We start from the raw sequence: 27,265 nt of genomic DNA on the forward strand, positions 1-27,265 counted from the left end.
GCGACGGCGAAAGTGGCGCGTCTCCTGGGAAAACCCGGCAGGAAGCAGGCCACCGCGGACTCTCGGGACATTGCAGATGTTGCTCGCGGAAGATTACCTTAGCACGATTTGCCGGCCATAGGTCTCATTCCTCTCTTGTTGTTCTGCAGTTTCGGGGAAAAATGATGTGGGAATGGAATGTTGGCAATAAGGCCGTTTATGCGAGCTCTGCCGTTGCAGCTTCCACTGAGCTAGGACGTCCCGTCTCATCTCGCACGTAGTCTTGAAGTTCTTTAGGAACCTCCCATGCGCTCAAGTTGTCAAAAGTTGAATGATACGTTCGCTGAACATAGTACGTGAGATATAGTTCTTGGAATGGCAGATGGGTGGGTGACAGGTGGATTGCATGTCTTGGAAGAGGAGGGGGAGACCGAGTGGCTAACTAGGAAAGGGTTCCGATTGGTGGCCTGCACTGGAGTAAGGTAGATGGATTGTACATGGGCAAGGGAAGAAAGAAATTGACGAGCAAGGAAGAAGGACTTCTTGCTCTTGGTAACTATTTTCGAGAAGATGGTCATAACTGTTGGTGAGTAGAGGTATAGGAGTGTCGAGTACATAGAACTATCCAACCAGCTAATAACGACAGTTTGGTATGTGCGTTACGTGTGAAACCGCGTCACAAAACGGTGGTTTGGCAAGTATATTTAGAGTCCGGTGAAGGGCCTAACATGATGTCCTGTAGAAGCGGCCGTTCGGCTGAACAGTTCAATTCAGCGGCCGCGTCTGCCGTTCGCGCGCGTATTGGGGACTCAGGATCGAGATATCATTTATCTTCCACTGCCTCTGCGGTGTGTCCAGGTTGAGATGAAAGCGAAACGGCACATGTGTCACAGCTTCTTGCCATTTTGCATTCTTTCAAGGCCCCTGCTGCATTCGCGAAAGCATTCCTGGACCCGCTGTTCAGATTTTCACTCACATCTACCTCTGCAGTGCATAGCACACTTTAATAACGGTTAATACGAGTACACTGTGTACACATGACCACGCACAGCGTATGCTGCATGCATGGTCACGTGAGTAATATTGTATGCTGTCCATGTTTTCCGGACGCAATTGGAAGACTAGGAAGGTGACGAAGAGGTAGTGGACAACGAAGATGATTGCTTGTGTATGGGTGGTCCCCGAAGTTCGCGTCATTGTCACAAGAAAATACTATTTGAGTTTACACTAAAACGAAACTTGGCTCTCCATTTTCTCGACCCGCCGCGGTGACTCAGTGGTTAGGGCGCTCGACTACTGATCCGGAGTTCCCGGGTTCGAAACCGACCGCGGCGACTGCGTTTTTATGGAGGAAAAACGCTAAGGCGCCTGTGTGCTGTGCGATGTCAGTGCACGTTAAAGATCCCTAGGTGGTCGAAATTATTCCGGAGCCCTCCACTACGGCACCTCTTCTTCCTTTCTTCTTTCACTCCCTCCTATATCCCTTCCCTTACGGCGCGGTTCAGGTGTCCAACGATATATGAGACAGATACTGCACCATTTCCTTTGCCAAAAAACCATTTATTACTCTCCATTTTTTCTCTCCTGTATAGTAGAAACCGAACGTGAGGTTTCTCTCCCTCAAATATCGCTTACAATTCTGGAGTCGCGCCAAAATTGGAACCAGTCATCCGGCCACCAGCTGACATATTTGGCCTCGTAAAATTCTGCCTCCCCAATCGATTCAAGCAGTCCCGGCTCAGCAATCAGCTTGCCCGACAGGTGCTCTCGCATCGCTGTCGCCAGGAGGTCGAACGGGGTCTCTCCGGCGGTGGGAACCGAAAGGTTAATCGGAGCACCTCGTTCGTTCGACGACGCCTGGCTCCGCTTAGAAGCGACCCCGTCAGGGAGGGAGAGTGCGCAGCCGGAAGTTTTCCGGACGAACGGAAGACGACGAGTGTTTGCACAGCAGCAGCCTTCATCGGCGCCGCGCTCGCGGAAGCGGGGACGCGGCTACGGCGGCTGTCGCTCAAGTGCTATCGGTGGCGGTAGCAGCGCTGACGTCCGCCGCCGGTCAAGCACCCGCCCTCTCGTCTGCTCCCACCGCCGCTCATGCTCCAGAAACGCGCGCTCCATCTCTCTCCGTCTGCCCTGTCAGGCCTCGTTATACCGATTCCGAGCAGTGCTGTGGAACCTCGGGTAGCGGATCTTCCAATTAGGAGAGAGAACGCGGTCGGTCGCTGTGTCTCTCTGCCTCCTTGTGTTTGCCTTTGAACCGCCCTTAGGCCTAGTCGTTCTTGTCTTCGGAAATGCTCGCAGAATGGATCTTCTCTAGTGCTCTGGGCGCCTTCCAGCTTATCACTCGCGGTACACGCAAACCGCTGTCGTATAATAAAGCCCGGGCTACTTTAATGCGCGCAGCGGAAGGCGCGGTTCTACGTGCCCTCATCTTTCGGGGCACTGCACGCAATATCAGACGGCGCGATACCGTTGGAGGCCTGATGGCCGTGGTCGGCGTCTCCCCTGAGCTGTGCTGATCATGGCGAAGGAGGTCCATTGGTAAGCGAGAAGTCGCCGTCCACTCGTTTATTTCGACCGTTTCACCGTGTGACTCCTGTTTTTCTTCTTGTTTTTCGCTCGAAAACTTCGTGTCTCTGTGGTTTTGCTCCTTGCTTTCGGAACTCTGTCCGTATTGGGGCGGAAGCTATTATCGCGGTCGAGTTCTGTGTGTGGGGGCTTATTTGTAATGGCAATTAAGTGGCACCCTCATTGCTCGGAACTATAGGTCGAAGTAGATGGTCAGATGTGTGCAGACGGGGTGCTGCGTGTTTTGAGACATTCCGTTGTAGGGCGAGCACTGAGTAAATCGAATTTCAGGATCTAACTGGCCGGGTTCGTTTATGAGCATTTTGCCGTCGTCATCTAGTAAGAACGCTATCCTCAAACCCTAGATAGCCGAAATGCGTCCAGCACAGCTCACGGGCAGTTCAGGGTTTAAAATATACCATACCATACCATTCCATACCATACCATACCATACCATACCATACAACGCGAAATTCGGAGGTCGTGGGTTCGGATCTCACCGGCGGCATATGGCTGTTTTTTTTCTGCTTTTATTAATCTCCCATTTATGAAAAACTGCAAATTAAAAAGAAAGGCATCCCCTATGCTCCTTGATTTCAGTGACTGTTGGCTTCCATCATGCATACCGTACCACACCATTCTACAATGAGAATACGCGTGCTCGCAAAACTGACAACAATGCCCACTGCGCCCGGCCCGTTCAAACAAAAGCCACTTATAAAACTCTGACCCGGTATTTTCACAGATATGAATCCAAACGGGTGCTGTCTGGAACATCTCCTGTTTTCGGAGGAGAGCACTTGAGCGACCACACTATCTTCAGAAACCGGCCCAAGAGGGCCAAGGCGACGGTGACAACAGTACGCGATCGAAGGAATGAGGAATTTGTTTTGTTTTCCACCACGGAACTGATCTCATACAGTAACGGCATTCGACATTTACCGCAGTGCCCCCATACGTCCACCTTACAATGCCGTCTCTGTACGTATACACAGCTGCTTGGCGACACCCCGTATAGCTCCGGTACACCGGTGAGACTGTGCGCGGACTTCCAGCGTCGAAACAGTTCGTCCTTGTCTGCCCTTGCTACGGTCGGTGTGCTGAAAGCGGCCGTTGCCTTGCTCTCGAACGGAGCGGACCGTGTGACAAGTATTCTTCGAGCACGCTTCGAAATGACAGTTGGAAAGTGACGGTTACGTTTGAAGAAACCAGAGCGTTTCCAACAGGTTGGTTAGGTCTTGAACGATTCGCTTTTCGCCTTGTGTTGAGCGAATCAAAAGGAGACTACCACGTAACAGCGTCACAAGACCATTGAAAGCGCGTAACGGGGATTGCACTGCGCGTTTGTCTGGTCTCTGCTTTGGGCCGCTATAGTTCGGCACTGCCTGCCCGCTGTAGTTCCGGCGTGACCCGGTCATGGACAGCGTTGATGGACGTGCTCGTGGAAAAATTTTGGCTTTCGTAGGCATCAGAGGCGGATTTAGCAAATGAATTGGGTGTTGGACGGCAGGACACATAAGGGAGAAGTTATGTACGTGAGAACCGCATTGGCCCCGATTTTTTTTTCTACGAAGAGTTCAAGAAGTGCATTGTTCATAGACCCCCCCCCCCCCCCCACACACACACACACACACATACACCCCACCCCCGGCGTCTTTGTTTGCTGCTAAGTTAGAGAAGTATAGACACCAAACTTTTGTTGTACGTTTTCTTCTTTGTAACGGTGCGTTAAGTCATTACATGGGTCACAATGTGGTATTCGCCTACAACCGCTGAATAATATATTATTGAATTTATTCTCTCACCTTAGCCACCGCGGTGGCTGAGTGGTTACGGCGCTCGGCTGCCGGCCCGAAAGACGCGGGTTCGATCCTGGCCGCGGCGGCCGAATTTCGATGGAGGCGAAATTCTAGAGGCCCGTGTACTGTGCGATGTCAGTGCACGCTAAAGAACCCCAGGTGGTCGAAATTTCCGGAGCCCTTCACTACGGCGTCTCTCATAGCCTGGGTCGCTTTGGGACGTTAAACCCCCATAAACCATAAACAATACTTACCCTCTCACCTGTTTGGAGTTTGGTTTCAACAGCCGAACGATGGCTATGATATCAAATGTCAGTATAGGTCACGTGAGGCATGTAGAAAACTGCAGTATAATTGCTTAATCACTCCTTGCGATTCCGACTCTTGAGGCAGACTGGCTTTAGCGTTGCATGAATTAAGACGACGAAGGAGCGATTATACCGCAGTTTTTTTTTCATGCCTCACGTGACTCATACTGACCTTTGACGTCATAGCCATTGCTTGGCTTTGGAAACGGGAATAAGTTAGACAAGAAATGCAATTAGAAATTATTTAGCAGTCGTAGGCGAATACGACGGGGTGATCCATGTATGCTAACGTCCTATGCGTCATTACAACGAGGAAAACTAGCAGCCAAAAATTTTGTGTCTATACTTCTGTAAGATGGTGGGAGTTGTTAATATTGTTTTCTGAACAAGTTTATTTATACACTGACACACTATCCCTCAGTCGATTACTCAAAACAAAAAAAAATTAATTACAGTGAGCGTTATCGCTCAGAGAGTAATCGAGCCATTGCGAGCTAAAGAAATAGTTTGCTGCAACTAATCAATTACTCTTAACACTCTGCGTAAAAGTCTGCATATAAGATTTATAGTGAAGCCCGCCAGACTTCGTGCTTCAGGACATGGCCTTGCTTCTGGAGCAAGGAATCTTTCTTTATTGCTTTAATGAAATAAGTGCTCAGAGAATTGCAATTATGTACGGGACCTAGTGTTCATCGTTCATCACAGGATTCAAACGCATAGACGACCTGAGGCCAGTCTTTACCTGAACCTTCGGTCATTCTCCGCAGTTGCAGGCGGGCTACGTGCGCCGCATCTGCGCAGTGCTTTGCACACTTGATAGAGGCCTAACAACCATTCATCACGGCGCATCCCCGTAGCGTCGTCGTCATTGTTTCAAAACGATATGCAGACAATATTCTTCTCGAGCCCAGCTCGCCGCGGTATCCGGCACGCTTTACAAAACAAAGAAACCACGCCGCACTGTTCGCACGCCCCTTGTACTGCCTTCCAGCTGGACGTCCTGGGCACGTGGGAATCCGGACACACCCTCTAAGTGGCGGTGTGTGTGTGTGTGAGGACAATGCCAGCCACGGGAGAAAGCGCACGGTGCCCTGCCGTATCGTGCGAGGCCGCGCCGTGTCTGCGGCGGCGATATACAGCGGTGGACTGGCAATTCAGAACGCCAGAGACGCCCCGCGTGTGCGGTTGCGAAATGCAGTCGCAACGACTGCCACCGAGATGCAATCTTGCCCCCCTAGTACGCGCCTGATGGATCGCCATAATAGCGCGGCATATAGAGACGATGTTATGGTATAGGCTACACCGCCACGGGGATTGCCCGCACGGAAAGTAAAATTCGAAACTGCCTTTGCCCCAGCTGCTTCCGCGTGTGCTTTGAATTCGCGACTAGTGGTCGGAGTGTTCGGTTAGTCAGCGATAATGGTAGTACGCGTCCTTTAATGATAGATGCTAGCTTTATCCAGAAGGGCGTGCTGTCGGGCTAGTTTGTGTTGCATATTGTAAAGAAATTGTAAATAAAAGTATTGTGAACAATATTGCGATTTATTTACAATAGTGCCTTCATCAGAATACCCGATAATAATCTTCTAAGTACTGATGCTAGTGTTGTACACAATAGCGGCAGGATTCGTGCTTTGACTGGTACCCGACTATGAACAGAGTTGCATTTACGAGGAAGTCGCTTAAAGGAACACGCAAAAACAGCAACGTTAGGAAACTGTATTGTTTATAACCTTTCTCCCCCCCTCTTCGGACACAGTGTCCATCATTCCAGAGATCTGGCTGACCTGTGCTGTCCCGCGTTCGAATCCTCCCCCGGGGGCGCCCTCTGCCCTTATAGCAGTTATGACTGCAACCTAATTGCCTCTGGACTGTAATCCGCCGTACGGCTTCACGGACCGCTGATTGATGCAGCGCTGACCCCTCGCCGTGGGCGCGCTTGGGGAGCGAGTCACGAGAGACGGCGATCGCGCGGGCAGGCGTGGAAGAGAAATCCACCGGTCGGACGACGCGGAGGGGGCCGCCATGCAGGCAGCGGCAGCTCGCCCGGCGGCCCGCTTTTTCCCTGCCTCGCCCGACAACCTCCGCTGCTCCCTTTCGCTGCAGCCTCACTTTCTCTCGGGTTCATTCCAGCGGCACCCAGGAGTGCACCGACGGCGGCTGCCCGGGACGAGCTGCCAAGCGTCTGTCTGCCTGATATGATAACCACAAGTGTGAGGCTGTACGTGCGCAAGTGAAAGGCGCTGTACTCCGCAATCGATTTTACGCCGGCCGAAGGGAGGAAGCGGTGTTTAGAAAATGGGCGCGGTAACATTTCGGTCTCTGTATGAAGTGTGCAGCGGTGGCCAGAATTCGAACGCGTGACCTCGTAGGCTGGCGGCGAACCGCCGCGTTGTTGACACGTGCGTGGTCCCCGAGATTGTTTGCCCAGTTTGACGCGAATCTTGGAGGATGTGTATGGCCCGCACTTTAGTCCGTTGCACGCGCTAACACAACTCCGGAGTGTTGCGACAGCCATGACCAGAGTTCAGTCGCGCGGAGCTTGCGACCCGCACATGGTAAGCACAGCGAAACGAAGCTGGGCGGGTTGGATCTCGTTTTAGATTAACGATATGGCACAGACTTCACGAGAAGACAAGTGTAGACGGTGTGTGTCCTGTCGTAGTTGTCTTGCCTTTTCGCGAAGTCTGCGTCTTACTTTTAATCACGATAAGAACCTTTTTATGCTTGCGACGGTGTGTTGACGATGTATACGCATCTCGCAACCGTGGAGCGAAACCGGCTGAAAAGCCTGACGTGGAACCTGCAGATAAGTTCGTCGTTTATGCAGTGGTGCATGGTCTCCCATAATTTGCTAGGTAAAGGAAAGGAGCCCTTAGTATGTTCTGGCGGACTATGTCTGTAAGGGCAATGTATCCGTGCGTGCCTTCGTTGCGCAAATCCGCACGTGAAAAAAAAAATTGTTTTTTGAGGAAAGGAAATGGCGCTCACATCTCGGTAAATGCCCGAACCGCGCAGTAAGGGAAGGTGGGTGTGAAAGAAGGAAGAGAGAAAGAGGTGTCGTAGTGGAGGGCTCCGGAATAATTTCGACCACATGGGGATCTTTAACGTGCACAGACATCGCACAGCACACAGGGGCGCCTTAGCGTTTTGCCCCTATAAAGACGCAGCCGCCGCGGTCGGGTTCGAACCCGGGAACTCCAGTCCAGCTCAGTAGCCACCTGCTTGTAGGCCGCCGCTAGAGGACGGGTTGTGGCTGAGAGTTCCGTCCCATGTTGTTGACCTATGTCAATAAGGTGTCTGCGCTAAGCTGGGCGTCGATATGGTGACCCCATGTGATGGTGAAGAACTTTTTTTAATGCTCAAAAAGAGAGTTTGGGAGTCAGAAGACCCCGATACATGGTCGGTATCCTTAGTCCGGGACACCGCACGACGAAGCCCTGTCTCGCGCCCGCTTTAACAGAGCCCTTTGGGACTCCAGTGTGGAGCAGTTGGGGAGGGCAGTCTCCCATGCCTCTCGGGTAGGGGAAGGATTCTGAGGAAAAACTTTATTTATATTTGATATTAAAATGTGTTATGTGAAAGATATCGCACATCTTCACAGTGCGAGCAACGCCCGTCTAAGTTTGGATCAAAGTGTTTGACTACGGCAGACTGCAGAGAAGAGTTCCTGTCTGCCGTCGCCGCAGAGTTCGCTTCTCCGCCTTACTCAGGCCCTTGGCAGGGGACGGGTAGGGGCGGTGGCTGTCGCAGTAATGGATTAAGATTTCGCGGAACCGCAGAAGCGGTTGATAAGCTTCTGCGCCAGGATGAGCCCGATGTGTAAGCGCTCGGGCGGCCCCATCAGCGGCTTCATTGCCTCGTAAACCCGGGTGGCCAGGAGCCCAGATTGTTTTTCCAAGTTGGGTCGGCGGCAGCCCGTCTTAGATTTCGGGAGGCAAGAGGTGATACCCTGCAAGATAGTGTTCACAGGCCCGGCGAGAGGTTGTGATAACCTTTCTCGATTTTGGATCTGCGGCAGCGAGAGCTATTGCAACTTCCTCTGCTCTCGTTGAGTTTGGGGCCCGAAAGGATAGCCCATCGACATTCATACCCCGGTGGACTACGGCTGCCATGTAGGATCCCGCGGGCGACGGCCCTGCTATGGGGGAACCCTGTGGTGTCCAGGTCCCCTAGGAGGAGCCAACCGGCCCAGGGCGGAAACGTAGTAAACCCGCACGTGCATTTTAGAGGTGCGCAACGCGAGAGAAACGGCAGAAGAAAAAAAGCAACGGAGGACAAACGCTGTTCTAAGTCGAGATATGGGAGAGGTCTTTGTCCTGAAGTGGGCATAGTCAGGCTGATAATGATGATGAAGTAGTACTTGATACCCTCCACTATGGCGACTCCTCCCTTTCGCCCCCTCCCCCTTCCCTTTTCGTCTTTATAAATAGCTATCAGGAAAGAAAAGACGCAGTAACTGTCGCACTCTCAGTGGGCACCTCAACCGTGAAGGAATGGATGAAATAGGTCGGCTCCAGATTAGTATCCCGTATCCGGCTCTTTTGCATTTTGCTTGCATAGAAGCATGGCATTCTTTCCTCCCGCAGCGCGGTTCCGGTGCCCACCTTGAATGAGACAGTTACTGCAACTTTACTTACCTCATAGCCAATAATGAGAGATCGTCGTCCACTTGCAAGTAAAGCTTTACTTGGAAGTCTACTTAGCTGTCCCCTTGGAGTGGAGAGGGAGACAGAATAAAATTTTATTACAAAAAAGGAGATCGGCGCAAATTGTGGGTGGGGTCCTCTGTGGAGGACTCCAGTAGCTTCCACCAACGCTTTCGTGATGACCCCTGCCCAGGTCTGCCGCTGGCCAGCGTCACCTCCCATTGCTCCAGCGCTGTGTTGGGTAATGTTTGTGAATGTAAAAATACCACCACACGAAGAACATCCACCTGCGTATAATGCTGGCTGAATGCGCTGTGTGTGTGGTGGAGACTAGGGGGAAAGTAGGTGGTAGGAGTCCGCTGGGCAAAGTTGCTTATGTGCCGGCGGGTAGAGACGCCGATTTAGGCGGAGGGTATCTAGGCGGGTGGAAAGATGGGTTGAGAGGGTAGAGTTGGTGTGCCCCACTCAGCAGGTATATCTCGAGCTAGGGCGTCGGCCCTAGTATTGCCATAGAGACCTGCATGTCCTGGCACCCAGATGACGACGTGATCATGTTGGAGATGGCCGCCCAGAACGCGGGCCGTGCGCGGGATACCACTCGTGTATGCTCTGCAGGCAGCTTGGGAGTCTGTAAAAATGTGGGAGCTGTGGTGTTGGGTGTTGCTCATTTTTGGTGATGGCTACAGCGATGGCTTCAATAGCTGCCGAGACCAGGGCCATGAAGGACGCTTCAAGATGGGGGGTGTTGGCGTGATTACAGGAGCGTAGGCATATCTATGGGGCTGCGTGTACGAAGCCACATCCACATAATGGCCGAGGTGTCTTGGCCGTATCGCCTACAGAGGCTGCGAAGACAGGCCTGACGGCGGAGGGGCCTGTAAGTCGTGATTCATGTGACAAGGGACAGAGTCCATGTGAAGGTGGGAGCGGACAGTAGTGGGGAGAATTGCAGTCAGGGCCAGGGCCTTGGTGGCTAACGGTTTACCTATTCGTGAGAGGATGGCCCTACCCGCTGAGGTGGTGAGGAGATGAGCACATTAGGTGTTTGAAACAGCATCCCGGCTTTCCGAAAAGGTTTTGTGAATCCCAAGAGCAAGGAGTCAGTGATATACACATGTGGGGAGGTTCAGGGCTGTCTTAAAGAAGGTACGGATAAGGGTATCAATTCTACTCTTAGTGGTGCGATCAATATTTTGGTGGTGGTGGTGGGGGGGGGGCATATCAAATTCAAATTATGGCCGCGGTCACGATGAGGCGCATAGTGTTGCCTTCGAGCATGCCCTTTCGATGTCCAGCGACACGTGGTACCATACGGCCGACATCAAGTACAGACGTGTGTAGATCATGTCCGATCCGGAGGCCAAGAAAACACCTTTAACCATGTAATGTTCCTAGTATACATCTGGTACAGAATATTAAAATCTGAATTTTCGTTTCTGCTAACCGACTACTTGAATTCCTAACATACTTGAAGTAACAATATTTTCCAATGCAGTCATCAAGGGAATACCAGCTGCCTGAGCTGCAGGAGGCCTGCTGGAAGATTCACACAAAAGCTAACCTTGACGGCAAGAGAGAGAGAGAGAGAGAATGAAAAGGAAACGCAGGGAGGTTAACCAGATGTGAGTCTCCGGTTTGCTACCCTACACTTGTAATGGGGGATAGCGGTTAGAAAGATGACAGAGAGGAAAACGCAAAAAAAAAGGAACGTGCACACATGGAGACACACACACAAGGCGTTCCAGTTAGTCTTTCACACAGGCCGGTAGATTGTAAGAAGCGCAAAAGCGCTTGCACGGCCTTCTTCTGCGACGGTAGGTCCTTTCGATGTTGTAGAATTCTTTTTTCGGATAGCGGTTGATCATCCAGTTGGTCAAGTTCGTGGCTAAGGCATGCCCTCTGTGGACTGTACTGCGGGCAGGAGCACAATATATGGCCAATTGATTCTTCATGGCCGCAGTGGTCACAGGTTGGGGTGTCGGTCATCCCTATGCGGAAGGCATAGGCTTTAGTAAAGGCAACACCCAACAGAAGTCGATATAAAAGCGTGGCGTCTCTACGGCGCTCGAAGACTTAATGTTGGATCAAGTGAGTACAGTCGCGTATTTCTTAAATGTGGCCATCATGCTGTTTATAATGCTGCATCGGCAGCATTACGAACAGAAATTGATGGAGCAGTTTTGAATTTCCTTATTGATTTACTATATGTGCCTGCATATTATGAGTAGGCCTGTTGTCTTAAGGTATTCAGAAATCATCAAATTTAACAAAATTAAATTATAAAATTATCATTTAAATGAATCTCCCAGTTTTTTAAGTTTATGCAATGAAACGACCATTAGTATCACATCCTCAAAGTTCATCACATTTATACATTTTCAATGTCTCTGGGCATTACTGGGCTAACCTGCAGAGGGTCCTTGCCATGAAAGCTTTTTACATTGTTATAACTGCATACAGCACATTCACTTTCCAGTGGCTGCAGACCAAAGATGAGTATAACCCTGTGCTGGCGTGACACTGGAACTGCAAAAGCAGTCCGACTGTTGTCAGAGGCAGTGTAGGCATAGCTTCAGCAGAAAACTGGCAGCAACTGTTACAGCACAACTCAGGACATTAGCTACTGCAGAACACTATCCAACTACACATGCACATACATACTACACATGCAGATTAGCTTCTTTTACTTTATCAGGGCTAATAGAAGAGGAAAATTAAACAAATCTGATAGGCTATTTTTCACCAGCTAAGCAGTTCAGCTAGACTGATACAATATATTGGCTGGTTAATAATTTTGTAAGAAGCGACTTGCAGCTTGGTGAAATTTCCTTGCACTATTTAAAAATGTGATGGGTGATCTTTTTTCAAGCAAGCATAGAAGTGAATATAACAGTTAACGTTTCTAAACATACGTTTTTTAATGCAACAGCATTAGAGTTGTCGCACCAAAGCACAACAAACATCCAGCGTCACGAAATTCGCTGATTGATGAATAGAGGTAATTTTACCTTGTAACGTCGTCAGAACCTTCCCAAGGGATTGTGAGCAACCTGCTCACCATAGCAGTTAAATTAATGATTGGTTGAGAGAGGTCACACGACCTTGTTACATCGTCACAATCTGCCCACCGTGTTTAAAAAACAACGTGATATATGCAAATGTCAACACCATCACAGCATAGCTTGGTTTATGGGGGGTTTAACGTCCCAAAGCGACTCAGGCTATGAGAGACGCCGCAGTGAAGGGCTCCGGAAATTTCGACCACCTGGGGCTCTTTAACGTGCACTGACATCGCACAGCACACGGGCCTCTAGAATTTCGCCTCCATCAAAATTCGACCGCCGCGGCCGGGATCGAACCCGCGTCTTTCGGGCCAGCAGCCGAGCGCCATAACCACTCAGCCACCACGGCGGCTCATCGCATAGCGGACGGATACTTGCTACTGCAGCTGTAGTTGGATACAACTAAACAACGAAGTGGCAAATGCCTCTCAAGGAGCCTCTCCAGCCAATGGTATCGGCTGGTTCTCCCAGTCTCTCCTTGGACCTGCTAGCGTGAAATCGCAGGGGGCGGCATGTGAATAGGGAATCTGAATGGCTTAATCAGACTGACTACGACATCATGAAAATCAGCTGACATCATTGGCTGCAGGGCCTCCTTTAAGGGGCATCTTCCGCTTTGTTCTTGGGTTGTATCTGACTACAGCAGTCCGAATACAGTGGTTAATAGATAGACCGACAATTGCAAAGAAACTGATGCAAACGCACACAGAAGTTGCAACAGATGTGAAATCTAATGCTGTCATCGCATTCCATTCTTTAGGTGACTTAAATGTTACCATAGATTTTTGACAATTATTTACAATACCACACTATGTACTAAAAGTGCACGTCAAAGAACCCCAGGTGGACGAAATTTCCGGAGCCCTTCACTAGGGCTTCCCTTATAGCTCGAGTCGCTTTGAGACATTAAACCCTCTTAAATCATAAATCTCTGTACTATGCTCTGCACCAGTGTGCGAATGTTACTAGCTTAGCAGAATCCACAGCTAGACAAAGGCTTCCCTCATTAAACAGCTGATAACTTGAGTCGCTTGTGACCACACTATCTCAGCCAATTTCCTGAGCTTGTCACTACATTTTTTCTCTGTCTCCTTTACTGTTTTCCTTGAAATGGTATCCATCATGCTAACTTAATAGGCTGTTATCAGGATGTTTGGGCATTAAGTACGTCCTGTCCAGGTCTCACGTTTCTTAATTTCATTGAAAAATATCCAGTTTGTGCACCCATGGTGCTTGGTCAGAAAGTCTTCTAATGTTACATGCGTAACATCTTTTCATTAGCTCACTGTTCTTATTCCCATGTTTAGGTTTCTCATTAGCCTCAAGGTATCGGCCCCATGTAAGAGTGCTGGCAACATAAATTATTCCTTCTCAAGAATATTGAGAGCACTTTCAAAGAGGCTCTTCCATCGTGCTAATGCACGCAGAACTTTAATAAGCACATAAAGTGTCCTGTCACAATTACACTTTAGTTAGGAGCAAAAATTTAGCTTCAGGCATGACGGTAATGAATATGCATGCATAAAACTAAATTCATGGAGGTATGCAGTCCAGTAATGATGAAATTATGCACTGCCAGGAGAACAGCCATTAATGAATCTAGTACAGCAGTACTTTATTCTTCTGACAAAGCAGCTACTGTGTCCCTCGCACGGGTTGGTGCAGTAGGAGGAGGCTGCCTTTCTGTAGTTCGCTGAATGTAGTCTTTTGTAAGACTTTAAAAGCGAGATTCAACCCTGCTTGAACTGTATGTCAATCTCAAACTGTAATCAGGGACTGCCATGAGCACCCCCTAGCTCACTAACAAACAGGAATAAGGTAGTCAACTTGAAAATTTGCCTTGAAAGAAGACTTGCAAATACTACCTCACTGTGGCATACATTCTGTTTAATGGCTGGCAATTAAAAGTTACTGTATGATGCCAACATTTTAAAGTAAATATCAATGGCGATCTAATCAAAATCAATTTTTTAACACTGTGCTTGGCACGATGTGTTCCGCTGCTTATGCAATATTAAACCCAACATAATTTATGACTGATTACACAAATATATTACACATTCTCATCACTTTGGAGGTTCTTAAGGTGCTCATGAGCAGTGCGTTGGAGCACATCCTACACAGTAATTTATTGCTTTGAATGTAAACTTCAGATAGTAATTTAAAAAAAAAATCATCTACATTGCTTTTACAGCATCACAGGAATATTTGATAGCTACAGCCTACTGTTTTAAACGCATCTAGTGATACCTGGTGGGGCTAATCATATGGCTGAGCATTTGGTGGGTCTGTAGCAGCACCATCGTTCCATTGTGCTTGGAAAATTCAATGCAGGATAAGTGATGTTGATATTGACGAGATTGTGGAGGTTCAAAATAGCCAGATTTACTTGTCTCTTTTATACAAAAGCTCCTGTTCTGTAGCCTCGTATGTAAAAATCTGATTAAGGACCCTTCTAACTAATATGAAGCTTTAATGTTCAGATCATGGTGAAACAAGACTAGCAAGTCAACACAATAAGCACTGCTTGTGCTTGCAAGAAAAAAACGCAGTTTTTGGGCCAATCACAACAACACTGTTGCAAAGCCAGACAGCCACAAAAGGTCACTTCACAACATCCACATCATCCAGGATGTCCGAAGGTGCTCCCAGGCCAATGAGGCTGCTTGCACCACCATCGTCAGACATGGCTGAGTCTGTTGATTCACCGGGATCTCCAAACTGGTTAAGGCCAAAGAGGCAACCGGGTTGAACCACATCCAAGCCCAAGGCGGCTATGTCATCCATGGATTGGAAGTGTTCTATATCAGGCAGGTCCATGTCCACTGTGCTCTCCACGTCCACGAGCATGCTCTCACTGCTACTTTTGGGTTCGGCAACACTGCAAGTAAAACAGCGTGTGTACAAACAGCCACGAAAGAAACATAACCGATGCTTCAGCCTAAAGTGCAAGAAAGTTTCGCACGAATGCAAGTGAGCGTGTAGCAGAGCATAACAGCTCATTTTGGCTCTTGGAAATGCGCACCCTGAAAAATATTCCTACTGTCACACTGGCAAATTTAGTTTCCTTTGGTCAAATGTTTAGAGGAATCTCCCAAGATGGAGTAGATTAGTAATTACTCATAAGGGCTGCATCTAATGTAGATACCAAAAAGACACCTGTCACTTGCTGATCCTCAAATAATCCATATCGTTGTTAAGTGAGACATGGTGCAACACGTTAACAGGAACCAGCAGTTTTGGAATCATGCGAATGGTTATCATTAACATCGATTCGAGTGCAGCCTGGCTACAGAAACTGGGCAACTTTCTCAAATCATCACAGAAAAAAAATTTGGCAGAGATACTTGAGACTGCTTATGTGTGGGAATGTGAAAGCATTACTGTCCCTGGGTGCATTAACAACCACCCACACACACACATGCACGTAAGACATCACCCGGAACACTGCACGATGAACGGCTGCATCACAATTTTTGATACAAATGGTTGTATCACAATACTGGTATGAAAATTGGTTTTTGAGGAAAGGAAATGGCACAGCAACTATCACAGGGGGGTTGAAGGACACTTCAACCGCACCTTAAAGAGGCTCTAATGAAGTTGTGGTATGCCTGTGATGTTAAAAGATACTGCTTCACGAATATCCTCCAGCAAAAATTTTTTCGATGCGCTTTGTAGAAGCTCAGTTATCTATAGTCAAAATTTGACTTGCAGCTTGTTTGCGCCTTTCCCTCTCCTCCGCTGGCTCCACCACCGAGAACAGAGGCTTCCTGACCTGCCGGAGCTACGCCGCAGCCACGGTAGCTGCCTGATGTCTGAAATGTTCTAGCCAATAGCCATCTCTGAACTGGTATACACAGGAGCGGGCTTGCCAACTTTTGCATGTGATTGTGGGTTCTGTGCTGCATGTAGAAGTGTAATATTTAGCTAAGGTGTTCATGACAACCCAGTGCAATGATTGAGCGAGTTGACATGCTGTTCTCGGAAGATGTTTCGGAGCCCCTTCCGAGTTTCGGAGCCCCTTTAAGGGAAGAGATTAAGTCTTGGCAGGCATACAATTGAAGGTGCCTATGTCGTCGGTTCGAATCCCTGTTGCAAGCTAGCCTCCAACTTGACTAGGATATGTAAGCTATATGCAACGAGAAATTGTATGACAGCACACGGAACGCTGTATGACAAACCGTTGCATCACAGTTTTGGTACTAATATTGTCGTGAAAACTGGTGACACATTGAGGTCAACCAGTGGGGAATAGATGAACAACATGTATTTGATTGTCTGAAGTGGCGGTGCTCGGCTTGTTGTGTGCGTCATACGACCACTTGATGATGTCTCTATTTTTCATGCCATCGCTGGAAGATTTTCTGCACACACACACGTGCACGCAGGCATATATACACACTGCTGGCTTTTCTCAAAATGGAACTACTAATGCATTCACATTAATAACTCTTCTGGTCCAGGGGTTGAAAAGGGAACCACCGCTGGTCTGCCACCTATGGTAGGCAGGATGGCTAGTGGTTGGAAAGGCAAGGCAGAACCCATCAACCTGAAGCAGGAATGGAGTAGTTGTGTGTTCAGAGATTTTAAAACTAGAGAATGATTACCATTAGCTCTATATGTGAGCACTGCCATACTCCTACAAAAGTCAACTAAACAGCATTTTCAGTGCTTTGCAATTGAGAAATTTTACCTCATTGTGGGTTCCCGAACCTGGCATCATTATGTCTCCATGGCAGCCACCTTTCAACTACACTAACCACAATCAGGATGGATGGTAGTTGTGAGGCCACTCTAGACAGAGCGGGAATGCACAGGGTCATATTCTTCAGTTGCGACTTCAGAATGTTGGCTTTAGTTTAGAGAGTTTCAAACCCCCATGGCTACATTTGGGTTGACGCTAATGCCAGCCATTCTCTTATAAGTTTCACTGACTCAAATAACAAACTGTGCCATCTTGTGGTCTTTTCGATAGCTGTTCCACAGTACACAAATAACATTGCAAGGCTGTGTGTCTGTAGTCTCGCAATTTGTCCTTGTGGTGATTAAAACGTGTGAAGCCAGTTTGACTGAGAAATAGGAATTTAGTGCATTGTTGGTAAAAAACGTCCAGCTTTCAGCGATGTCAATTACTGTTGCTTTCGGCACACATGCTGTGGCGTGATAACAATTACCTGCAGTTTCTGTCAGTAAGGACACACTGAAATCACTACAGTGGCTAGATTCATTGAAGAGGTTCTACTCTATCACCAACATGCTATTTCTTTGTGGGGCTTTTCCTCTCCTCAGCTTATCTAGCATGCTGGAAGCCGCACGGAAACACCTGACGTAGCACTTACAACACCCCTGATGCTCAGCGAGACAAGCCTTGTGCTGCAAATTGTCTTTGGCAATGTCAAGAATGTACTGCTGCCTGCAAACTTACCATGAATGCCCGAGCACGTGGCACAGACTGACATTATCGCTGTGGAGTGTTAACCACTGGGTCCAAGACGATGCTGCATGATGTGCAGCGGCTCACAATAGCAGGTGCCCAGCAGCTACCCTAGAATGGTCTTGGATCCAGCGGCCCACGCACAACGGCGATAATGTCAGCCAAAACAAAGCGCTCAATCGTTTGTGTTAAGTCTGCGGGGTGACAAGTTCCCTTCGGTAATGCAAGTAGTAATAATATTATTAATTCATTTCCACTCATGCAAGATAACCCATGAAAACGGATTGCAATACATAAAGCATATCTAGGAATTGGAAGAAACACCGGTCAGGGCTGAGAAAGGAGGGAAAGCGGGGTCAGGTTCTTCCACATGTAAGGCTTCTCCCGAAAGTACTGCGCTGGCCTTGATTACACTCACCTCTGACCCAAGGCCGGGTTGGGCGCGACGTGCACGAGGCAGCCGTCACGCAGGCTGCGGACTTTCAGCAGGACAGAGTTGCAAGACTGGCCATTGTTGCTGTCGCCATCGCAGCGCTCGAACAGCTGCTGCTTGCGGTCGCTGAGGATGTGAGCGCGGCAGAACTTTGACAACGGAATGACGCGCTTGCCGCACCCTGCCTGGCTGCAAGTCGCGCCGCTACTCGTGTGCGTGCCTTTCTGCTTCTGTTTGAACCGAGCCCTGAGCACGGCCTCGGGCCCGTTGGTACGGTGGTAACGGTAGTAGGCGCGGTAGCGCTTGTATAGAGCCTCCTCCTGTGGCGAGGCGAAGTCCTTGGACAACGGCTCCGACGAACGCTTGTTTTGAATGTACTGTCTGCGCTTTTGCGCCAGCACGTGCCTCAGTCTTTTGAACTGGTCTAGGTACAGAGTCTGCAAGCGCACAAGCTTCTCGCGAGTGATCGCCGAGGCCTCTTCAACTGTGAACACACCAGCGTGCCGCAAGGGATCGTCCAAGTCGTTGTCGAGGCTGTCGGCGTCGCTGTCACCGCCCGCGTTCGGCCGACTTTCTCCAAGCGTGAGGGGTTCTTCGTCGCTCTCGACGTCGTAGAATTTCACCGTGTTCCTCGCGGTGTCCGACTGATCTACAGAGTGCTGTGGGTCGCGACAGTAGTGCTCCAACGTTTCGATCACCTTCTGCGGCGTCTCGACCAGGTGTTGCTTTTTTCCTGAGGAGCGGCGGTGTTGGAGAGCCTTGCGGGCGTGGAACTGACACAGGGACTCGCGTTTGTCCGTCTTCGGAGCCGCGTAAGCGCACCGGCGCCCGCTCTGGGCGTGAGTGTACGCGCACTGGCGAAACGGTGCCGTTTTATCCTCGAGAACATGCCGCATGCAATACTCGTACCCTTCGATTCTGGCTTGAAGGCACACGCGGTGCATGTAGTTGCATAGCTTGCGCTCCGGGACGGTTGCCGTTCGCGGCCTTCGGCTTACCATGACTCGCCTTATGACGCTCATCGTGACGCTGTCTGCGCGACGTTTGTACTACTGTCCAGAACGACCAGTCGTGCCTCTCAGCAGAACATTTGTTACGGTCATACAGCAATAAGGCAGCTACTTCGTAGCGGCGAAGAACAACGCACGAAGCGCCAACAAATTATGTCGATTATGTCCCGTGATTCATCGGCGCTTTTTGCGACGCGAGTGCCATCTACTTTAAAAACGCACGTACGCAGCCGTTGGGATGGTGGCGCCATCTGACGTGGCTTTACGAACCTAGCGCGGGAAGCGACGGCCTCCGAGAGCCGCAATTCGGTGCGGTTGGTGCGCGTTTCTGAGGTCACTGTCGATGATGATGATAGATGCAGGGCGTTAGCTTTAGCGAATTGCTTTGGCGCACTTTTTGGATGTGTGGTTATAAACATTTTTATATATAGATAGGTATGTTGTTATACAAAAGCAAGCGATTCTGAATTTGTAACAGCATAATCCCGATAAACAGCGGCATTTTGACATTTTCCTCTCTGAATTTTGGATGAATGATGTGAAATTGTTTTTTACGTATGCCTTTTAGTGTCGTAGCCGCCTCTAGCACTGGTCAATGTCATTGTCCTCTAGAAATGCCGACTCTGGTTCCTAAATAATTGCGAACGACATTAAGACTTTTGAAGCAACTATTTCTTTCTTTTCCTTTGGAGTACGTGCAGGGTTATCTCAATCGAATATAATCACACGGGCATGCATGTTGACACACTCGCGCACACATTTTAATTTTGCTATAGTGGGCTGTCGTTGTGCCCATTTACACAAATTTATCCTGCACTACCGCATTATCCTCACTTAATTAGTGCTTATCAAAGTTAGCTTCTGTCGGGCAGGTCATGTGGTGCAGGTGTGCTTGGAACCTTTCCGTCACTTTATTCGTGGGCGTGAAGGCCGCACCGATTTTAAACTTGCTGTTTTTTTTTTTTTTGCATCAGGATTCGTTCTCAAGAGGATGTATTTGTTGTGTCCTGGGTTTCAGTTGCGGTTTGTTATAATTTGATTGGACTTGGTATTGTTTATGCACATCTGTACTTCATGAGTGGCTTGGATTATCACGCGATTGTTTTATATAAATACCCATCCCGCCATGAATAAAACGTCATTCGTCATGTAATTCTGAGTCTCGACTCACTTCTTGGACGGCCGTCGAGGCAGACACAACAGTATTTAAAGGCTGTTAGGTTTTGCCTAGCGTACATAGTCACTTTGGATAGGAACACCGATGATGGCAAAGTTTTTTTTTTAGCTTTTCATTAGAAATACTCAAATATAGTTTGTACCTATAGCACTCACGGCTACTGAATGGTTCAAATGCGGCATAAATACTGTAGGAATGGCTGACCTTATGACAATAGGATATAGAACAGACACTAATACATTAACCACAGCAGTGTAAATTCAATGACATGCTGTACTACAACAGAATAAGACAAATGAGCCAACAAAAAATTCAAAAATCAAATCACTCAGACATTTTCAATCCTCACATTTCCGCGTCCTCCAGAAAAACAGATTTCAAGGATGAAAAAAAATTGTGCTTCACATGTCATTGCTATAAGCGTGATTACAGAGGGCAAGCTAAATGGATTATTAATGGTGTCTTTTCCTTGTCTAATCGGGAAGACATCCTTTAGCCTGTAAAAAAAAAAAAATGACAGCCACAACTTGATTTAGAACAGACATTTTAATTTGTTGTTTCCATTTCGTATCCTATTTGAACATGACCCCCCCGAGGCTTGCATTCGGAGGCACTTTGCAAACGCGTACCATTCAAGGTTAGTGCCAAGTGGTCACAACTTACGTTTTCTCTTCATTAGCGAAACACGGTGTACTTCGTTTTCGTGGTGTTAAGAGTGAGCCGATTATTTGCAAACCACTGTGAAGCGTTACCAAGTTTCTCATTAACTCTACATTATAGTTCCTCTACTTTATGGCCTGTGATAAATAGCGCAGTGTCATCGGCGTATATTGTAGGTTCGAAATAGTTCAGCGCTGATAGCATGTCACAAATATACAAAGAAAAAAGAGGGGCCAAATACAGAGCCCTGCGGCACTCCTAATGTGATGCTTTGTGGCCCTGAAATGAAGGTTCCTAAAGTTGCTTCCTCCGTGAGTAGTAACTCTATTTCATTATAAGATCTTTTTATTAAACCGTAAAATTATATTTTCTGTCGCGGTACTGTGTTACCAACCGTGTCAAAAGCTTTTGATATGTCTAAGTATACAACTATACGGTTAATTTGTTTTATCAAGTGGTATTCATCAGTTGAAGGACCAGTACTACTGCAGACGTGGATATCTAGGGCCTGAAGCCATGCGGATTTGGACAGAGGATATCTTACCGTCTTAAAAATTCGCACATCCGCTTGTAAACCTCTTTTTCAAACCCCGTATTAATTACTTTTAATAATGATATTGGCCTTTTGTTGAATGGGTTGGCTCGCTTACTGCATTTATTGACAGTTACTGTGATGCGTTGATTTTTATGGCACCTATAACCAACTGAGTCTATCGCGCGCCTTAGACAGTTGTTACATTTGCAGCTTTTGAGTTCGTTAGGATAAACTCCACTTGCCAATAAATGATTAAAGCGTTGCAAAAGATGGCTTCCCATTATAATCGGTATTGTTTTTGTCATTGTCACAAGTATTGTATCTTGTCCTGTCGCCTTTCCAACTGAACGCTCTTCAACAGTACTTCTCATCTCATAGTGAACGACATTATATGCCGAATTAAATTGAGTTCTCTATTAAACAATAATGCTCTGCCTGCTTTCGATGGTGTAATGTAAGCTCGTTCCACTTCGAGTATAACTTCACTGCACGTTGTAAGTTGTCGGCCCTGAAAAAAATGCCGTATCATGCCGCGTTTTACTTCTGCAAGTGGGTGTAGCTGCAATGGGGCTATTGTGCTGTACAACACGAACTGGTGGGCGAGTTGGTCAGACATGGTTCTTGTAAACCAGCGCAACGGCTCGCAGCGCAACGGCTCGAAGCCAAACAGGGAAGGGACAAAACACAGCGCTTGTATGTGGACCGGTAAATCTTCCTGCAGAGGTGACTAATTTTTGTTCTGTTTTTGCAGACGTTCTTTCGCCACTGGAAATAACTCATGAAGTGCCTGTTAATGACTCCATTAAGTTCCCAGACTTGACCCTGTTTTTGCACACTCTAAGCTAGTGAAACGAAGCATTGCCGTGTCTTGTTTCGGCAATGCCATGAAAAAATATTGTAGGCATAAGACCGTGCACAGTTTTCATGCCAGGTTGAAAGGCTTGTTGCTGCAGGATACCCTCTTCACATGTTAGCTTCGGTGGCGGAGGGTATGCTGAAGAAGTTGAAACTTGGCGCTACTTTCAACCAAGTCAGCCGAGGAAAAAATGTATCCATAATTCCATGCATTAATGTTTTATCCCACAATCTGAAAAGAATAGGAAGACGAGCTGGAGTAGATGTTGTTTTTCCGGCCCCTGTAAAATTGAGGACTTTATCAAGGCATACAAGGCACTCTTTGCCTACTTGAAAGCGACTGGATTGAGTGACAAATTGCGACAGCGTTGTGTGTGTGTGTGTGTTATGCCTTTTTTCCCTTCTCTCTTCCTCCTTTTAGTCCCCTTAATCCCTCTTCCCCAGTGCAGGGTAGCCAACCAGAACCCTTTTCTGGTTAACATCCCTGCCTTTCCCTCCTCCTCTTTATCTATCTATCTTATGCGCGCGTGTAAATCGGCCTGAAAAAAAAACACGTCGCGATGTTCCTGTGTGCACGAAGAAGCATGAGAAGAAATATGTTCAGTGCCGAGACAACTTGGTGTATTCAATTCCTGTGGCCTGTAGTGGATCGTACGTCGGCCAAACTGGTCGTTGTTTAAATGAAAGACTTAAGGAGCACAACAATAATGAGAAGAACGCCGTCCGCCATATCGGAACTCATTGTCGTGATTGTTCATGCCGCTCAATGTTCGAGAAGAGCAAAATTGTTGCAAAAAGCAAAGACCAGCTTATCAGGGAGATAACTGAGGCATCAGAGATCATGAGGATAGGTACGGAATGCATAAGCACCCCTTCTCTTGCTATCTTGAAAAAAGAGCAGGAATACTTGATATCATAGATTACGTGCATCGGCAAAGCTTTCGCACGCTCACAATGATTAGCCTGTGAAACTTGATGTTTTCTCTGTATTTTTCTGGTTTTTTTTCTGCGATACCAGCGTGTATTTAAGCATATGGTGTCCAGAATAAAACCATTTTGTTGTTAGTAAAAAAAAAAATCAGCGCTGTGTTTTGTCCCTTCCCTGCTTGGCTTCGAGCAGTTGCGCTGGTTTACAAGAGCTAATATGCTGCACTTGTAGAAAGGTAAAATGCGGAATCATTTTGTCATGTTGCTAGTGCTCTTAAACGCCCTTCTGTAGTATACATTCGAGACAGCTCGGAGACGGAGGGTGGATGGAAGAATGTAAAACAAACAAACAAACAAACAAACAAGAAGAAAATTTTATTGGAAAATGATGGCTTTGTGAATGATTAGTGTACAATGTCTTTGTCCCGTTTTAATAAACTTGGAGTACTTATCTTGTGTACTTGACTGAAATGGCCATCTGGTGCGCTAAAATTGTGGCAGGAATTAGCCACACAGGTACGATATAAAGGATATATTTCCTGTTGCTAGTTTTGGTAACTAGCGTCTTCGATTCTTGGCAATTCTTGGCAATTCGATAAGATATGTGAGGAAGATGGCAGCCGGGAGCAGAATCTGCAAGTTAGGCGCTGACCCCGATGCATGGAACCAATACATTGATTGAGTGGTGCCTGAGTGATGGATATGTGTGAGGCTCTCGTTTGTACTATTGAGAGTGGTGGTCTCTGTTTCCTGGTGAGTGAATTGTGTGGGAAGACGAATGTGCAGTCGAGATATTGTAGTATACTTTCAGTACATCGTGATTTTCTTCTCGCGTTGCATTTGATCTCGTTCACTGGTAAGATCCGCATGGTGCCGATGATCGGCACTTGGACGGGCTTGCAAGTTTGCAGTTTTTGTTTCCGAGGGTATAGACATATGTTACCTGGGATCTGAAACACCTTGAACTGTCTGCCCTTGTTTTCGTCGCAAATGTTGGCAGCATGGGGGAACGTTATTGTGTTTCTGCAGGCTTCTTGTGAATCTTTACAAATGCTGGCAGGTAGACTGTCGTCATCTAGTGATAGCTGTTGTGTATATTTGGAGGCCTCCTCCATGATTACTTGAATTTCACTTGATGTTTATACCTCCTTTCCGCGCATCGTTTTTTTTTTCGGTTATGAATGGTGTTTTGGACTTGTCTACTAATTCTGTGTCACATTTGTCATCAGTGAGATTAGCGTCAGTAGGAGAAGAGACACTTTTCGGAATTGTACCACTAGGCAGGGACGGCGCAGAGAACGTTGTGCTCCCAACATGAAGCTTTAGGAACCTAGAAAAACGTTTTATTTTTTTCTTTGATGACGCATCATAACACTGATGATGCTGAGTAATAGTGTATGGCGACATGTCACCATCATCATCATCATCAGCCTGACTGCACCCACTGCAGGGCAAAAGCCTCTCCCACGTCTCTCCAATTAACCCTGCCCTTCGCCAGCCGCATCCACTCCATGCCTGCAAACTTCTTAATCTCATCCGCCCACCTAACCTTCTGCTGCCCCCTGCTACACTTGCCTTCTCTTGGAATCCACTTCGTTGCCCTTTCAAGGACCATCGGTTATCTTGCCATCGTATTACATACCCTGCCCAAGCCTATTTCTTCCTCTTGATTTCGACTAGGATGTCATTAACCCGTGTTTGTTCCCTCACCCACTCTGCCCGCTTCCGATCTGTTAACGTTACACCTATCATTTTTCTTTCCATGGCTTGCTGCGTTGTCCTTAACTAAAGCTGAATCCTTTTCGTTAGCCTCCACGTTTCTGCCCCGTAGGTGAGTACCGGTAAGATACAGCTGTTGTACACTTTTCTCTTGAGGTATATTGGTAAACTGCCATTCAAGATCCGAGAGAACCTGCCATATGAGCTCCACCCTATCCTTATCTTTCTAGTTATTTCCCTTTCATGATCCGGATCAGCTGTCACTACCTGCCCTAAGCAGACGTGTTCGTTTACCACTTCCAGCCCCTCGCTGCCAATTGTGAGCTGCTGCTCCCTTGCTAGACTGTTGAACATTACTTTGGTTTTCTGCATGTTAATTTTTAGACCCAGCGCTCTGCTCTGCCTGTCTAACTCACTGATCATGATTTGCAGTTCACCTCCTGAGTGACTTTGCAAGGCAATGTCATCAGCGAATCGCGGATTATTTAGGTATTTTTCATAAACTCTTATTCCGAACTGTTCCCAATTCAGGCCTCGGAATACCTCCTATAAACAGGCTTTGAATAGCATTGGCGAGATCGTGTCTCTTTGCCTGACGCCCTTCCTTATTAGAATTTTATTGCTGACTTTATGGAGGACTATGGTAGCTGTGCAGTTGCTATATATATCTTCCAGTATTTTGACATAAGACTCTTCTAAACCCTGATTACGCAATGTCTGTATGACTGTTGAGGTTTCCACTGAGTCGAATGCTTTCTCGACATGTGACATGTGACACTAGCTAAATTGGCGTATAAAAAAGTCCTCTCCGAATACAAAATTGCTGATAAGCTTTGATAATGGTGTTCTCTAGGCTGCCTTTCTGTGTCCTTTTCTGGATCCGCATTTCTATGCAATGGTCTGAATTTAATCATAGCCCATGTAGTGATCAGCAGACAGGAAGGGTTCTGTTGTGTCCTTCGTTGGCTTTCTGCAATAGCGTAGCCTATACTGATATGAACATTTCCCGTTCTTGCTTGGATTTTGACAGGCGCTGAAATGGGCGGCCTCTGTGGGTTTAAATTAGTTCGCCTACTGTACGCTGCTTGCGTGTCATCCTGAGCAGGCTATGGCCTGCTCATGGGTATGCCAAAGGGGGAGCTCTGTTTCTTTAGGTAGCGAGGCTCAGCAGTCTCGTTCATTGTGGTTTAAGGGATAGGATTACGGTTATTTCCTTTTGCTTTTGAGCTTCTTGGCCCCGCAAGCCCTTGCGGAACCGTGTCTGACGTCACCAGATGTCATTTTGCTCTTTTAAAGTGATAGGTGCATGGCGGGCCTTCTCTGTGGTAAAGCGCTCGGATCGTAGTATCGACCGAACTCTTCCGCGTTCAGCTCCTACGTTATAAATGTAGCTCAGGTATGTCGAAGCCATTAGGGACAAGTGGGCTGGAAATTAGCCGCTGTTGCTGATGATGGTACTGTGTCGACAATGGGCTACCTGGCGTCATGTGCTTCAGCTAGGTTTGCCTGGTAGCGGCTGAACCAATGGCGGTGAAGGAATGTGAAATCGCAGTTTTTTTTTAATTTTTGGCCCTCGCCAAGCGAAAACAACACTAAATTCGACATTCTGCCGTGGGAACATTCGACGAGGTCCTCGTTGTCAGCTCGTTGCCCACAACGGCTCATCGAGAATGTTGTTTCATGCACACTCCTTGCGCTTGGTAACGAAATAAGCATGGTTAGGGAGGCGAAAGAGTCAGTAAAGCTTTGTAGGGGGCTAGTTGGTCGTGCATACTGTGACTGGGGAGCGCTAGATTGAAGACAAGGGAACAACGCCACATAGGAACACCACGAGACGCGAGCGCTCGTGTCTCGTGGTGTTCCTATGTGATGGTGTTCCCGGCTTGTCTTGAATCTAGCGCTCAGCCCCAGTCTCAGGAGGCGAAAGAGACTGTGGTTTCCTCGCAGTATGAACTCTTTTCTGGATTCTATCTAAACGGTTGGAACGGACTTGTAGCATTTCTTGGTATGTAAACATGTATGGACTAAAGAAAATGACTCAAAGAATTAACTACAACATTGGAGATAATTATTCAATTCTGTGTAAAATATACTTGAAAAAGACATCCGCCTGGCCAGAAAACTCGCCCTGCATGCTATACTTTGTAGCT

General features: G+C 47.6%; 2 protein-coding genes across 2 annotated transcripts in view; one reads left to right on the forward strand and one right to left on the reverse strand.

Moving 5' to 3' along the window:
* LOC144099003 (rho GTPase-activating protein 18-like) overlaps positions 1–27,265 on the forward strand; it is a 201,440-nt gene that overhangs the window by 96,230 nt on the left and 77,945 nt on the right. The window lies entirely within an intron of this gene.
* Positions 14,057–19,418, reverse strand: dgt1 (KAT8 regulatory NSL complex subunit dim gamma-tubulin 1). The gene is made up of 2 exons (XM_077631987.1): positions 18,218–19,418; positions 14,057–15,243 (listed from the first exon to the last, which is right to left on the reverse strand). The coding sequence occupies exons 1-2, from the start codon at positions 19,252–19,254 to the stop codon at positions 14,967–14,969; spliced, it is 1,314 nt and encodes a 437-aa protein (XP_077488113.1). The 5' UTR covers positions 19,255–19,418; the 3' UTR covers positions 14,057–14,966.

The sequence above is a fragment of the Amblyomma americanum genome, chromosome 7 (assembly GCF_052857255.1).
Source record: "Amblyomma americanum isolate KBUSLIRL-KWMA chromosome 7, ASM5285725v1, whole genome shotgun sequence".
Taxonomy (NCBI): Eukaryota; Metazoa; Arthropoda; class Arachnida; order Ixodida; family Ixodidae; genus Amblyomma; species Amblyomma americanum.

Coding starts and splice junctions, on each gene's coding strand:
- dgt1 (XM_077631987.1), bottom strand. CDS start 19,254: ATGAGCGTCATAAGGCGAGTCATGGTAAGCCGAAGGCCGCGAACGGCA. Junction 15,244..18,217: donor AACCCGGCCTTGGGTCAGAG/GTGAGTGTAATC, acceptor TTTTACTTGCAG/TGTTGCCGAACCCAAAAGTA.